This window comes from Mauremys mutica, chromosome 21 (genome assembly GCF_020497125.1).
Source record: "Mauremys mutica isolate MM-2020 ecotype Southern chromosome 21, ASM2049712v1, whole genome shotgun sequence".
NCBI classification, from domain to species: domain Eukaryota; kingdom Metazoa; phylum Chordata; order Testudines; family Geoemydidae; genus Mauremys; species Mauremys mutica.
In genome coordinates this window covers 25,162,685-25,178,100 of record NC_059092.1, presented here as the reverse complement: position 1 = coordinate 25,178,100, position 15,416 = coordinate 25,162,685, and the positions used below count along the sequence as shown (strand labels likewise).

At 48.8% G+C, this 15,416-nt stretch overlaps 1 protein-coding gene across 1 annotated transcript in view; it reads right to left on the bottom strand.

The window, feature by feature from the left end:
- Positions 1-9,968, bottom strand: part of LOC123354521 (adhesion G protein-coupled receptor E1-like) — a 32,334-nt gene extending 22,366 nt beyond the window's left edge. Inside the window, exons 1-4 of the mRNA XM_044996641.1 lie at positions 9,941-9,968; positions 5,732-5,782; positions 4,397-4,540; positions 1,771-1,914 (exon numbers count right to left, since the gene is read on the bottom strand). Coding sequence (XP_044852576.1) covers positions 1,771-1,914; positions 4,397-4,540; positions 5,732-5,782; positions 9,941-9,968 — 367 coding nt within the window. The remainder of the gene's footprint in view (positions 1-1,770; positions 1,915-4,396; positions 4,541-5,731; positions 5,783-9,940) is intronic.
- Between the last annotated feature and the right edge of the window lie 5,448 nt (positions 9,969-15,416).

The following is a 15,416-nucleotide window of genomic DNA, read 5'->3' as shown; positions in this document are numbered from 1 at the left end:
CAAATTAATCAAGACTGTGGACTCAATTTATGGTGGTTGTGATTTTGTCTTTGTGGGCTAAATAAGTGTTTGTGGGCCCAAGCAATACTGAACTTTGTACACAGCCGGCCTACACTGGACAATAGAAACCATGTCGAAGAAAGGAGGCTGGCAGACATTGAAGGAGGCCAAAGAAAGATGGCAGAGACAAAATGCAGTGCTGAAAGGAACTCCTTCTCTCCTAACGTTTTTTTCCTCCAGTCTGGTGGTGAGGAAGTCCAGGAGAATACCAGTCTAAGTGAACCTGCTGCACCTCTTGTGCCTTCTCTAGCTGCAGTCTCACCCCACTTCGAAGACTTTCCCAGTGACAGTAATACAAAAATACCCTTCTCCAGCAATCCAGGCGAGTGGGACATGACTTCTCAAGATCTCATTGCATATTGGACTGAGAAGGGCCCATAGAAATGCCAGGATGTAGATGCTGATTTTTCACTGACAAAGCAAGAGTACCCAGATCAGAACCGTTATCTGACCAAATCAATGTTTGAATATGTGAAGCCTAACAAACAGATTGGCAAGTGAGAATGGCTCATTAGTCGCCTTCTAAGAAGAAAGTGAACTTGTTTTTATTGCCGCCTGTTTTCTGATGCCAGAAAGTGGGGAACGTTCTGTCAAGGCTTCCATGATTGGAAGAATACTCTATACGTTATGTGACGGGGCAAGGCCAGATGGCTATAGAAAAGTAGTGAAAAACAGGTATGTTAGTCCCAGGCTAAACAAATCCCTGTTACCATAGTAACCAAATGGCACTTGCTTCAGGTTAATCAAGACACCCAGGACCAATTAAGGTCCTTCCAGAAAGCAGTGGAGACAGCTAGGTTGATTGGGACACCTGAAGCCAATCAGGGGCTGGATGAAACTAGTTAAAAACCTCCCACTTAGTCAGGTGGCCCCGCATGTCAGGAGCTGTAGGAGGAAGCTGTGCTGTTGGAGAACCTGAGCACTACACACCATATCAGGCACAAGGAAGGAGGCCCCGAGGTAAGGGTGAAGTGGAGCTTGAGGAAGTGGGGGATGCTGTGGGGAAGTAGCCCGGGGAATTGTACGCGTCCTGTTTCTAAAAAGGTCGGCTACTATAGCTGATAGCATTAGGGTCCCTGGGCTGGAGCCCGCAGTAGAGGGTGGGCCCAGGCTCCTCCCCACCCCCGATTAATCACTGAAACTGGGAGACAACAGAGACTGTGCAAGAGAAGATAGTTTCTTCTCAGCTCCCTTGCTGGCTTATGATGAAAATGGTTCAGTAGGCTGTGACCCTTGGCCTCTAGAAAGAGAAGGGCTACGTGGAGGGTCACAGTGAGCCTCGGAGGCTAGCAAATCCACCAGGAAAATGTGGGACCCACGGAGATGAGGACAGAGCTTCCTCACAGTTACAAATCATGCAATGAGTGAGCCTCATACATTGTCAGTTAGCAGTCCCAGCTTCCCCCTGCATCTTGTTGCCTGGACAGATCTGTCTCCCTGCCCTACTTCCACACACTAGTTTCCAGTCCCAGTTCAATCCCACCTCTCACACCTGCTTGGCTACCCTCTATTGTTAGCATGCTAGCTCGATGGAAGTGTAGACGTACCCTTAATCATCGCAGCATGCTCACCAGTCAGTAGAGTACACTGATACATAACTTTTCTGGCAAGTGCAAGAGCTGGTCCCAATGGCATTAGAGCAATGTACATTACACTCGCCCCATTACAGAGTTCCCACTCACTTAGCTGGGCTCCGGAGCCGATACTCACCAATGCACTTCACTGTTGGATCAGTGAAGTTTTGCTTCCCAGAACTAGATGCAAACCCACGTTTGCAGGTGCAGTGGTAACCCCCAGCAACGTTTTCACAAGTTGCAAAAGCAGGACAAGTAGACGAATCCTGACATCTGTCGACTGTGAAGAGAAGAAGGAATCATGTCTTTGAAAGAGAGCAATGGATAACCCTTTACACCTTTTGTTTGACTTCTCCAGTGTGGTTCACATTCATTCACCTAGTTAATCTTGCACTGAGGGAGAAAGAGTGGACCTAACAGAGCAGGTGGCTGAGTTAGGAAGACCAAGGCAGCTGGCCACTCTTCTCAACAGATCAGGCAAAGGATCAAGAAAAGGCCTCCATCCCTCTCCCCTGAAGCCAGGAAAAACAAGAGGACACGGGAACGGTAGGTGTGACACCCTGTACCCCACGTTCACCACTTTTATATGGCTATGATCTATTTTGTACAAAGTATGCCTTTTGTGGTATCATTTGAAAACTCATAATCTGATGAATATTATTATCCTGTTGAAATGTGTGTAATTATAGTACATGTGAAACTGAGATTTTCCTCTCTGATTGTTACTGAAATGTGTTGTAATTCTGGGTAGTACCCATAAACCAGTGTCTCAGAGACAAAGACACACTGGCATGCCAGCAACATGCTAAAGAGAAATCCCCTGGATAATCACAGATTCACCAACTGGGGAGTCCTAAGCAGGAAAATTACAAATCAGCTGAAAGACAGTTTGGCACTCACATACTGCCCATCCACATGACCCAACAAGGGTTTTTTCAATACACAAGGATCGGGGTGTAAGAAGCGGGACAAAACTGTCTGTATCGCCGCTCCTGTCTACCCTATCTCTCTCTGCTTATAACATCAATGAATCCTTGAACAACACTGAACTAAGGGGAGTGGTCCCAGAATGAAAGGAAATCCAGCCTGTGAACTGAGAACTGCCTGCAGCATCTGGTGTGGTGAGAAGGATGTTGGTTTCAAATCTTATTTAGCTTGGTAATGTTTAGGAATTAGCTTGAGGTTTTAACTTTTTAGTTCATTTGTAACCATCTCTGACTTTTGTGCCTTACCACTTAAAATCTCTCTCTCTCTCTCTCTCTCTCTCGTTAATAAACATGTTTTATTGCTTTACCTACACCAGTGTGTTTGGGAAACCTCTACTTGAGATAACAAAGGCTGGGGCGTAAACATTACCCTTTGTTGGAAAGTCAGACTATCTATGAGCTTATAATGTCCAGGGGTCTACTGAGCAGTATAAGATGCACATTTCTGGGGAGCCAAGGCTGGGAATGGAGATATGTGGAGGTTTCCCTGTATCTATTCATGAATGGCTGGGACATCATTCATGTAAACATCTGGGAGTAATTTTACAGGCTAGTGGCTGTGCATGAGGAGGCCAGGAGTAGCTGGTCTGACAGTAAAGCATCATAAAAGGAACACGAGGCTAGAGAGTAAAGGGGACACAGCAATTCAGGTTGCACCCTGGGGAATTTCACAGTAGGAATAAAGGATGGGAGTTGCGGGAAGGGAAGTTCTAATCCTGTGAACAGGCTACAGTGAGTTTTAGTCCAGAAACAGACTAATCCCCTGCTAGGGTCACCGCTTTGTCTTAAGATCCATGTCCACCACCAGCAGCAGCAAGAAATAACTTTGAAGGGTTCTGGTTATGTTGCTATCAGTAAAGATCTTGACTCCGGTGCTCAATGCATGGCCATCATTGCAAGCATAAAAGTAACTCCAAAGGTCATGGTGTGAGTGGCCTGGCAAGGCCAAGATTTCCTGCTGGGACACTTACCCACGCCTAGGAAGTCATGCAGAACTGACGGAACGAAGCCTGGCCAGGTGCCGGGTGGGGAGTCAGAAGAGCTGGAATCTTGGCTCCCATTCCAGGCTCTGGAGGGGAGTGTCCACTACTGGGCACAGACTCTTCTGCCTGCTCATACCTAAGCTCGGCCCCTTCAGCCACAAACCCCACTGCACATGTCCCTCTCCCAGTGCTGTCTCTTCCCATCCCTGGCTCTTATCCCCGTTCCAATCTGAATGCCTCAGGTGTCTCATCCCAGTCCTGGTCTCCTTTCACAGCCAGTTCCAGTTCCCCTGCATCTCGGCTCCTCATTCCATTTGTCTCTCTCCTCCTCTCTTAGTTTCTAGCTGTGCCCACTTCCAGCCCCCCAACATTCCCCAGTCCCACAGAGTCCCACTGTCCCTCCCCAGATAATTAATCCAATCTCATTGTTGGTCTCCCAGCCCAGCTCCTTGACCCAATCTATTTATGTGGCCAGTCCCATCTTCCCCCTGCATCCTGTTGCCTGGACAGATCTGTCTCCCCACCCTACTTCCACACACTGGTTTCCAGTCTCAGTTCCTTCCCACCACTCGCACCTGCTTGGTTACCCTCTGTTGTTAGCATGCTAGCTCGATGGAAGTGTAGACGTACCCTTAATCACTGCAGCATGCTCACCAGTCAGTGGAGTACACTGATACATAACTTTTCTGGCAAGTGCAAGAGCTGGTCCCAATGGCATTAGAGCAACGTACATTACACTCGCCCCATTACAGAGTTCCCGCTCACTTAGCTGGGCTCCGGAGCCGATACTCACCAACGCACTTCACTGCTGGATTAGTGAAGTGTTCCTCCAAAGAACTAGATATATACCCACGTTTGCAGGTGCAGTGGTAGCCCGTGGTGATGTTTTCACAGGTTGCAAAAGAAGGACAAGTAGTCGAATACTGACACATGTCATCTGTGAAAGGAAGAAGGAACCATGTCATTTAAAGAGAGCAACAGATAACCTTTTGCACCTTTTGTTTCACTTCTTCAGTGTGGTTCATGTTCATTCATTAAGCTAGTTAATCATGCAAGGAGGGAGAAAGAGTGGACATAACAGAGCAGGTGGCTGAATTGGGAAGACTAAGGCAGCTGGCCACTCTTCTCAACACATCAGGCAAAGGATCAAGAAAAGGCCTCCATCCCTCTCCCCTGAAGCCAGGAAAAACAAGAGGACATGAGAACGGTAGGTGTGACACCCTCTACCCCATGTTCACCACTTTTATATGGCTATGATCTGTTTTGTACAAAGTATGCCATGTGTGGTATCATTTGGAAACTCAATCTGATTAATGTTATTGTCCTGTTGAAATATGTATAACAAAAACTGCACGTGAAATTATGAGATTTTCCCGTATGATTATTACTAAAATAGGTTGTAATTCCTGGGTAGTCCTCATAAGCAAGTTCCTCAGAGACAAGGACAGACTCGCTATCCAGCAACATGCTAAAAGAAATCCCCTGATTAACTGGAGATTAAGCAACTGGAGAGTTCTCAAAAGGAAATTTACAAATCAGCTGAAAGACAGTTTAGTGCTCAAATACTGCCTACCCACAGGACCCAGCAAGTGTATTTCCAGCACACAAGGATTGAGGTATAAAGAGCAGGACAAAAATGCCTTATCTCTCTGCTTATAACATCAATGAATCCTTGAAAAACACCTAACTAAGGGGAGTGGTCCCAGAATGAAAGGAAATCCAGCCTGTGAACTGAGAACTGCCTGGTGTGGTAAGAGGGATGTTGGTTTCAAATCTTATTTAGATTGCTCAAATTTAGAAGTTAGCTTGAGGTTTTATCTTTTTATTTCTTTTGTAACCAATTCTGGCTTTTGTGCCTTACCACTTAAAATCTCTCTCTCTCTCATTAATACTGTTTTATTTAAACCATTTTGTTTCACTGAAGTGTTTGGGAAACCTCTACTTAAGATAACAAAGGCTGATGCATAAACATTACCCTTTGTTGGAAAGTCAGACTATCTATGAGCTTATACTGTCCAAGGGTCTACTGAGGAGTATAAGGTGCACATTTCTGGGGAGCCAAGGCTGGAAGGATACACCTGGGTTCAGATCTGGAGTATTTTGTCCATGTTTCTTGGCATCCACTTACCATCGCTGGTGAAACATTGAGTCCCCGTGAAGCAGACGAGCCAGCAAAAGCCTGAAAGAGGAAAAACAACCAAGGATGCTCTTACTGCACTGGGTTTTAGTGCTGTTATCCTGTAGGAGGCTGCGTGGCCTAGTGGATAGAGCAGTAGGCTGGGAGATCAAGGTATTATTTCTGGCTCAGTCACTGACCTGACAGTTGACCTTGGACAAGTCCTTACCCCTCTCAGTTTCCGCTTGGTCCATCTTTTCTATTTAGACTGTAAGTTCAAGTCATTGTGTCCCTACAGCGCCTAGCAGAGAAAGGCTCTGATACTGGTGGAGACCCCCAAGCATGGCTGAAATATAGTGTATAGATAATAAAAGCAATTTGGGGGGATTTTCAGAGGATCAAACCGTCCTCATGGGGAGGATGGGGACCTGTAAACCAGTAAGGTTGGAAGGATTCAATTTTTATTGGTAGATGTTGGTAAACGTCAATTTCGCCATACAAACCGAAACCCATAAAATAATATTTCCATCAATAACTATTGAAATTGACCGATAGGAAAAATAAGAAAAATGCTGCTTGAGAACTTATTACGGTTTGATTTCAGGATCTTTACTGTATATATTGTGACTTGATATTGACAATTTGTGTTTTAACAATTACAGAGCTTTAACTTTTTGAATCTCAAGGTCTACTGTCATTAAACAAATATTGGCTGACTTCCCCCATGGCCTGACCCCTCCATAGTTTCCCACAACCAAGAAAATTGTAACTGAAATTAAAAAAAAAAAAATCAAGTTGTGCTCAGGCTACAAACCAGTGTGGCTCTATTGACTTTAGCAGAGCTACAGCAATTGATGAGCTGGCCTCAGTCGTTAAACCCAAAGGGAGCTTTGCCTGCGCTAACACTGAGTGAGGACACTCAGGTTTGTCTCGTTCCTACGCCTACACTGTAAGAGACTGACTCACTTCTCCTATTACCTAATATCCCCACTGCACATTTATCAGATCATCTCAGAACACAGTGTGAAAGCCACTTCCTTGTAACCTGCTGCCGTAGTACTGCTGTGAATCAACTGACCCTCTGCTACCTTCATTGAAACCTGAGCCTCAGATACATGGTTTGGATGCCACCATCAGAAGCCCAACTGCTCAGCAAAAACCCCTCTGGAGCTGGGAACGCAGGAGGAATTCTTAGAAGTTTACTTCTGTTCGCTGCACTCTAGGCACCAGCCTACCAAGCACATGCTTGGGACGGCGCCTTGGGAGGGGGCGGCACCGGCCGTGCCATTGGGGGGGGTGGAGATTAGGGCAGGCCGCGCCGTTGGTGGGGGCTCGGGTCGCGCCGCTCGGGAGGGGGGCGGGGCCTCAGGCGGCGGGCCGCGACGCTGGGGGGGGAGTGCTCGCGCCACTCGGGGGGCTTGGGCCGTGCCGCTCGGGGGGGCTAGGGCGGCGCTCCTCTGCTCGGGGAGGAGGGCTCGTGCCGCGCCACTCAGGGGGGCGGGGGCTAGGGCCGCTCGGGGGGCTCGGGCTGCGTCGCTCTGGAGGGGAGGGGGGCGGGGCTAAGGCCGCGGGCCGGGCGCGTGGCTTGGGGGGGCTCCGGCGGCTCTTCGTCTCCCCCGGGGGCGGGGGCTCGGGCTGCGGGCCGCCTCCCTGGGGGGGGGCGGCGCTGCGCTGATCGGGGGGCGGGGACTGGGGGCTGGGGGCCGCGCCCCTGGGGGGGGCGGGGGCTCGGGCTGCGGTCGGTGCCGCTCGGGGGGGGGGGGGCCGGCAGAATAGCTAGAGCCGGCCCTGGCTGCACTGCAGCAGCCCCAGAGAATGGCTACTTAATGCTTCCTCTCCCACACTCAGCTGGAACTAAGAAATGCAGAGGCACATGGTAAAGATAAAGGGACCAAACCTTTTTGGATCAAAAATATTTTCACCTGATCCTTATTTTACCCCCAACGGATTCAGCAGTTTACAATAGAACAACGGGTCATGCCCGGCACAATAGAAGCAGAGGAGCTCCCAACCCTTGGCCATGGGCTTTTCCCAGCTCTCACCGCTTTGTGTTTGCGATCCAGCACTGTGCAGCCCATTACATGAGGTATTTTCCCTTGTGGCTGTAAGATGGCTGGACGTTAGAGGAAGGAGGATCTGGAACAGGTTTCCAATAGGACTAGTGGTGGCAAATAACCCAACTAGTCTGAAGATGGAATTCACCCTAGTCATATAATTCTGTTCTATGATGAGACCGTATACAACAGCAGAGGCCTGGACTCAATGACCCAGATGGTCCCATGTCCTAAGGAAGTTTTACTGACTAAATCCACCATTTGTTATATGGCTTCTCTGAGTTGCATCATGAGTTACACAGCGGTTCTCAAACTTACCAGACTACTGCACCCCTTTCAGGAGCCTGATTTGTCTTGCGTACCCCCAAGTTCACCTCGCTTAAAAACTACTTGCTTACAAAATCAAACATAAAAATACAAAAGTATCATAGCACGCTGTTACTGAAAAATGTCTGACTCTCATTGTTATGATATCACTATAAAATAAATCAATTGGAATATAAATACTGTACTTACATTAGGGAATAGTACATAGAGCAGTATAAACAAGCCATTGTCCGTATGAAAATTTAGTTTGCACTAAGAGCAGGAGTACTTGTGGCACCTTACAGACTAACAAATTTATTTGAGCATAAGCTTTCGTGGGCTACAGCCCACTTCTTCAGATGCATAGAATGGAACTTATATTGAGGAGATATATATAAACATACAGAGAGCATGAAAAGGTGGCAGTGGTCTTACCAACTCTGAGAGACCAATTGAGTAAGAGAAAAAAACTTTTGAAGTGATAATCAAGATAGTCCAGTACAGACAGTTTGATAAGAAGTGTGAGAATACTTACAAGGGGAGATAGATTCAATGTTTGTAATGGCTCAGCCATTCCCAGTCCCTATTCAAGCCTAAGTTGATTGTATCTAGTGTGTACTGACTTCGCTAGTGCTTTTTATCTCACCTGTTGTAAAATTAGGCAAATATCCAGATGAGTTGAAATACCCCCTGGAAAACCTGTGCATACCCCTAGGAACAAGACTCTCAACGCACGCAGACAACTCAGCCTGCTTGTGTCTTTCTTATTCTGTCCTCCCACCCCACCTCTGCTCTTTACCCTCCTTCTCTCTAGCTAAGGCCCTAATCCTGCGATGATCATCATATTAGGAGATCCCTACGCCCATTAAAGTCAATTGGACTCCATAGGGGGCTCCTTTCAGAATCAGGGCCAAAAAGAGCATAATCCCTTCAGGGTGGGAATTGTCTTTTGCTATTTAGCTTTACAGCACTTAGCACAATGGGGCTCTAATCTGCCAGGTGCAGCTGTAAGAATATCAGTAACGTGTTGATTCACAAGCCATAAGAAAGAATTCATAATCGACATGGAATGATAAATAGCAAAGGATTCAGTATGATAGGTAGCACACGGACTTGCTTATTAGCTAGTAATGACTAATAATAAATCTACACCAGGCCTAGCCACCAGCGTATTCATAGATTTAGAGGCCAGAAGAGATCACTGATCATCTAGTCCAGAGGCCGGCAGCCAGCACGTCCCTCAGCCCGCACCGCTTCCAGCAGCTCCCATTGGCCTGGAGCAGCGAACCGCGGCCACTGGGAGCCGTGATCGGCCAAACCTGCAGACATGGCAGGTAAACAAACCGCCCCGGCCCGCCAGGGGCTTTTCCTGCACAAGCGATGGAACAAGTTTGGGAACCACTGCATTAGAACAATTTACCAATGGTCGATTTCCCATCCCTGACGATTTTAATATCAAGATTGGACGTGTTTCTAAAAGATTGGCCTTAGGAATTATTTTGGGGGTAGTTCTCTGGTCTATGTAGACAGGAGGTCAGACTAGATGCTCACACTAGTCCTGTCTGGCCTTAGAATCTGTGTTTCTTTAACTTTATCAGTGATGATTTTATGTTTTCTTCCAGGTCATTGATCAAATGAGTGTTCATTTCAAGAGTCACAGATCTCGGCCGAATGCCTATCAGTGAAGGGCCCTACAGAGAACCCAACACAATTATTATGGCAGCAGCCGGTCAGGGACCCTTGTGCTGGGCGCTGTTTGAACAGAGAATAAAGACAGGTTTCCTGCCCCAGAGAACTTAAGCTAAGGTTCTTTTTTGCCAAGCCCCCTTGGAAGAAATAACCCAATTCCTTTCAAACTTACCCAGAAGGTGGGAGATGAGCTGCTTCATGGTGGCCACTGCCTTCTGCAACAAGACAAGAATACCGCATCTACTCTGTCCTCTTGTGATTTTTCTCAGGGGAAGTTTGCTGAGTGACACAGTTTTTACCGGGGCTTTTTATCACAGTTCCGTATCTCAACTGTGTCTCTCTTGGAACAGATACACCTCCCCTGCCCACGATGGCCTCTAAGCATCTAGCTAATGTTTGTTATGAGGGTAAACCTACCTCCAGTGATGCTGGAACTAGGGGTGCTGCCATGCCCTTCAGGTTGAAGTAGTAATAACAAACACCAAATACATGTTTCAGAATGACTCATCCACTCCATTGGCTCCATTGGCCAAACCAGACAGCTTCTATGCAAAAGAATAAATGCAAACAAATCAGACGTCAAAACCAGTCAGAGAACACTTCAATATCCTTGGTCACTCGATTACAGACCTAAAAGTCACAATTATTCAACAAAAAACTTCAAAAACAGACTCCAACGAGAAACTGCAGAACTAGGATTAATTTGCAAACTGGACACCGTTAAATTAGGCTTGAATAAAGACTGGGAGTAGATGAGTCATTACACAAACTAAAAACTATTTCCCCATGTTAATTTCCCCCTACTGTTACTCACACGTTCTTGTCAACTGTTTCAAATGGGCCACCCTGATTATCACTACAAAAGGTTACATTCTCCTGCTGATAATAGCACACCTTAATCAATTAGTCTCATCAGAGTTGGTATGGCAACACCTATTTTTTCATGTTCTCTCTCTATATATACATATCTTCCTACTGTATTTTCCACTGCATGCATCTGATGAAGTGGGCTTTAGCCCATGAAAGCTTATGCTCAAATAAATTTGTTAGTCTCTAAGGTGCCACAAGTACTCCTCATTCTTTTTACCAAATACATGGTTTCCATCAGCAGCACCCCGCTTCCCACTAGAAAAATAGTTCCAGCTCCCTTGCCTACCTCCCAGCAATCTACAGGAAGGAAAGTAGCAGGGGAAACTGTGCTCCTTGCCTTTCAGGAACTGAAACTGGCTAATAATTGTAGTGGGTTGTGAAGGCTTTAAATAACCTCATGGATGGTTCCTGGGAACCACATGTAACATTCTATAGCTTGGGGGAACGCCCTGTAACCCCCATATTCTTCATTTTTATATAATCGTGATCTTACATATAAAACAGGCCTTGCAAGGTATCAGGGGAAAGGTTACGCTCTGCTGAAAGTCATTTCTCTATCTATATATGTATAGCAGGGGTCGGCAACCTCCGGCACGTGTGCCGATTTCTCATGGCACGCGGCCCCACTCAGCCCCACTCAGCACCCGCTGCTGGCCTGGGGGATGGAACCCCAGGCTGGCAGTGGGCTGAGACCCCAGCTGGCAAGAATCCAGCAGCCGAAACCCCAGAGCGGGGGCGGGCTGAGCTGCTCAGCCTGCCACCGCTCTGGGGTTTCCACCACCAGCTCCTGCCAGCCGGGGTCCTGCCGCCGGTCCCACTCAGCACCCGCTGCTGGCCTGGGGGAAGGAACCCCAGGTTGGCAGCGGGCTGAGACCCCAGCTGGCAGGAGCTGGTAGTGGAAACCCCAGAGCGGAGGTGGTCAGCCCACCACTGCTCTGGGGTTCTGGCTGCTGGCCCCTTGCCAGTCGGGGTCCCTGCAGCCCCACTCACCTTGCTTCCAGTTTGGGTTCCAGCACAGGCCTCCTGCCAGACAGGATCCAGGCTTCCGGCCCTGCTCAGCCCTACCGGCCGCCAGCTCCACTCACCTCAGCTGCTGATCTGAGGTTCCAGCTGCTGACCTCCTGCCAGCTGGTTATCAACTTATAACTCAGAAGCCTGTGTGCAGCTGAAAGTATCTAAATAGGTGCCACCAGACACTGGAAAACTCAGCAAGGAAAAGCCAGGGCAAGGATCACACTAAACTAATAAGATCTGCATTTTAATTTAATTTAAAATAAAGCTTTTGAAGCATTTTGAAAACCTTGTTTACTTTACATATAACAGTAGTTTGGTTATATATTATTAAAGTGACCATACGTACTGGTTTTTTGGACATTGGTCTGGTTAGTCGTGAGATGTAACCAGTACAGTTTAGGACTACAAAATCAAAAAATATTAATTTATCAAAAGATTGAGTACATCAAATCAATCCTTGATAAACCAGCCTAAATCAATTTTATTAATTTATTCTAGCTTTAGTTTTATTTTACACGACGGTTCTTGTCGTCGGATCTCGGCAATACTCGGCATGTCCTGGTTTTAAATTTGAAAAAAATGGTCACCTTATATATTATAAACTTATAGAGAGACCTTCTAAAAACATTCAAATGTATTACCGGCACAGAAAGCCTTAAATTAGAGTGTATACATGAAGACTCGGCACACCACTGCTGAAAGGTTGCCGACCCCTGGTGTATAGCATTAATGCACATGAAGTTATGAGAATTGTGTGTATGGTTGTCACTAAAACATGCTGTAAGTTGAGGAATCAGCCAGAGATTCTGTCCCCAGAGTCAACAGCAAGGAAAGTAACTAACACCAGGGCGGGGTGTCAAACAACCCATCAACAGCCATTGTCCAGGAAGGGAGCTACAATGCGATGACTCACCTGCATGAGGCCACACCAGGGGAACTGCTCAGCCCTGCCTGGAGACTCAGCAAGGCCCCCCCAGACATGCCTGGACTTGTGCTCCCCAAGCACATGGGACGGAGGGTATAAAACAGAACCCAGTGGCCACATGCTGGGTCTTTCTCCTTCACCCACCTCTGCTGCAAGCAACAAGGACACTCTGAAGACTCCAACTGAGGGAACTGGCCCAGATTTCAAGGGTGAAACCTGTGCAGTGGTGAGCTGGAGCCGGTTCCCACAGGTTCCCAAGAACCGGTTGCTAAAATTAGACCTCTGTGGAGAACTGGTTGTTAGAGGGCCAGGGGGTGGGCAAAGAACTCCAGCCCGCGGGCCGGACCATCCTGTTGCTCCCAGGATTCCCAGCTGGGGAGGCTGAGGATCCCCCGGCCCTTCCCCTGCTTCCCCACAGCTGCAGCGTGGCCAGCCACCGGCACCAGCTGGGCAGCTCAGCTGAGCTCCGGAGTCGTCCTGCTGCCGCTTTTTGAGAGGCCCGGCAAGGTGGTGGGCGTGGGGGAGGGTGTCCTGCTGCAAGCTCCAGGGCTGGCCAGAGGGGAGGGGAGGGGGCAAGTGGGGCAATTGGCCTGGGCCCTGCAGAGGCCCCCGGCCCCAAGAAGATCTCTCCCCCGGGCCCTCCCCTGCTTCCCCCCACCTTAAATCAGAACTTTTTATTGGGACTGGTTGTTAAGATTTTGGCAGCTCATCACTGAATCTGTATACTATGAACCGCAATATCCAGCGGGGTGAGAAAAACTGCTTCATCTAAATGTTGCCCAGTCTAATAGGGTCAAGAGTTCAGATGCGTGCTTATATTTTGTTTTGGTAACTAACTCTGACCTTTTTGCCTATCACTTTTGCCTTTCCTCCTGGAGTAGGAAGTCGTTCTGGGGCTCGGAGCTGACTGTACAGCTTATAGAAAGGGAAACAAAGACTCTGTGCCCCATCTCGATTTTAAACCAGCCCTTTTAGGTTGTAAAGTTGGCAGAAATGGCCATCCTTTGTAAAGGTTCCGTGGTCAGGGGGCCTCGCTAGCTGGAGTACGGGTCCTGCATCCCCCTGCTCCCGGAGTGGAGGGCAAATCAGGGGCATGACCAGAGTACATTACACTGCAGCTTTTCCCTGCTACCCAGGAGGCTACAGGTTGTAGCATAAGTTGGAACAGCCTCAAGGCTGCTCTAACTTACACCGAGGGTTTGGCAGAGTTCTGAATGGCCCCAGAATAGAGGGAACACAACATTTCTTCTGACTTAGCTGCTGCAGGGTCTCCCCTTACAAGCCCTCCTCTGCTCTGGAATGACTCTCACTTCTGGATAGGTCTGAAGTAGAAGTCATGGGGCCCAACTGGGCCAGCCAGACAGGGGTCTAGCACCTGACTGCCAGCGTTCCTGCCACTGCCCTAGGCCCTGTGTTCGCAGCACTATGCCTCAGAGGACCTGAGGTAACACATCACAGCGGATCGCGTGCTCGGCTGCTAGGGGACAGCTGTGGAGACCAAGAACCCTGGTGGGGCGAACAATGGGAAGTTGGGGGGGGGGAGAGAAGAGGCGACATACTATGAATCCCCATCCACCCAGCACAGCGAGGGTTAACACATCATGCAGCACCAATCTCTCTGCTTTATCCCTGCAGCTTTCTGCTGCCTTATCTCCCTGCCAGAGCTCAGTTCCCCTCCTTGGTTTCTCACAGCAGCCTCTTCATATCACCCTGGTGCAGGATGGTGACCCTTCTTGTGAAAACTTCCCCTTTGAAGCCACAAGCCAGGGTGCCAAGAGCTGCCTGCCCATGCATGAGAACCAAGAAACACCCGGAGGCTAAGGGTATATCTGCATTGCAAGCAGAAAGTGTGACCGCTGCACTTCGAAACACCTCTGAGCTGACAGTCGAGTCGCCCCCGAACCCTCCGGCACACCGTTCCGGCACTTCCGTGGCATCTTCAGTACTTGCATTCCAGCCCATCACTCCCTGATCTGAGCAAGCTTTACCTGGCTAGATCACAGCTAGCTCGAGTATTAAAAGCAGTGACGTCCCAGCAGCATGGGCCGCGGCTGCTCAAACATGTACCCTCAGTCCTGGGCAAGCAGCAGGCAGCCACCTGCTCCTCGCGCTAGATAGACAAAGCAGCTGTTGTATGTCTGCCCATGCTGCAGTCCCATATCCCCAGCTGCAGCATAGACATACCCTGAGGTACGTCTCCCCCTGGCCCATTGGACTGTAATGCACCAGGATCGCTGCTGGGTCCCTTTTCAGCAGTAGTTCTAAAAGCGCTTAGATGGCCTCCTACTGCCCAGTTGAACAGCTTGCTAGTAGCTGGTGCCATAATCCACCACAGGCCGGGGAAGGTATAACAGTTCCTGGAGGTCAGGGCCATGGCTGGCTGTTAGCCAAGACAGCTAAGCCTCCGACGGCCAGAACTGGGACTGGCTGTCAGGGGATGGATCGCTGGCTAATTGCCCTGTTCTGTTCCTTCCCTAGGACGCGTCTGGCACTGGCCACTGTCAGAGACAGGTCACTGGGCGAATGGACCATTGCTCTGACCCACTGTGACCGTTCTTGAGGCAATCCCATGCTGAGGGGGGAGGGGGCTGGTGGCCACATGAGGTTGGGGTCCAGGCACAGTCACACCCTGTTGGTGGCAGAGGGGCAGCAGCACAGGGGTGCAAAGCAGCAGGGGCAGTTGCACATGTGGGGTGCACACTGGGCCCAACAAGATCATGGACCAAAAAACCAAGCTCTCCAAGAGTGGGGGGGGGGCGTAGCAAAGACAGGACTCTGCGTGGATGCCAGTAAAGAGGGGTCCTGTATTGAGCTGCTGGATACAGACCCACTGGTTCCC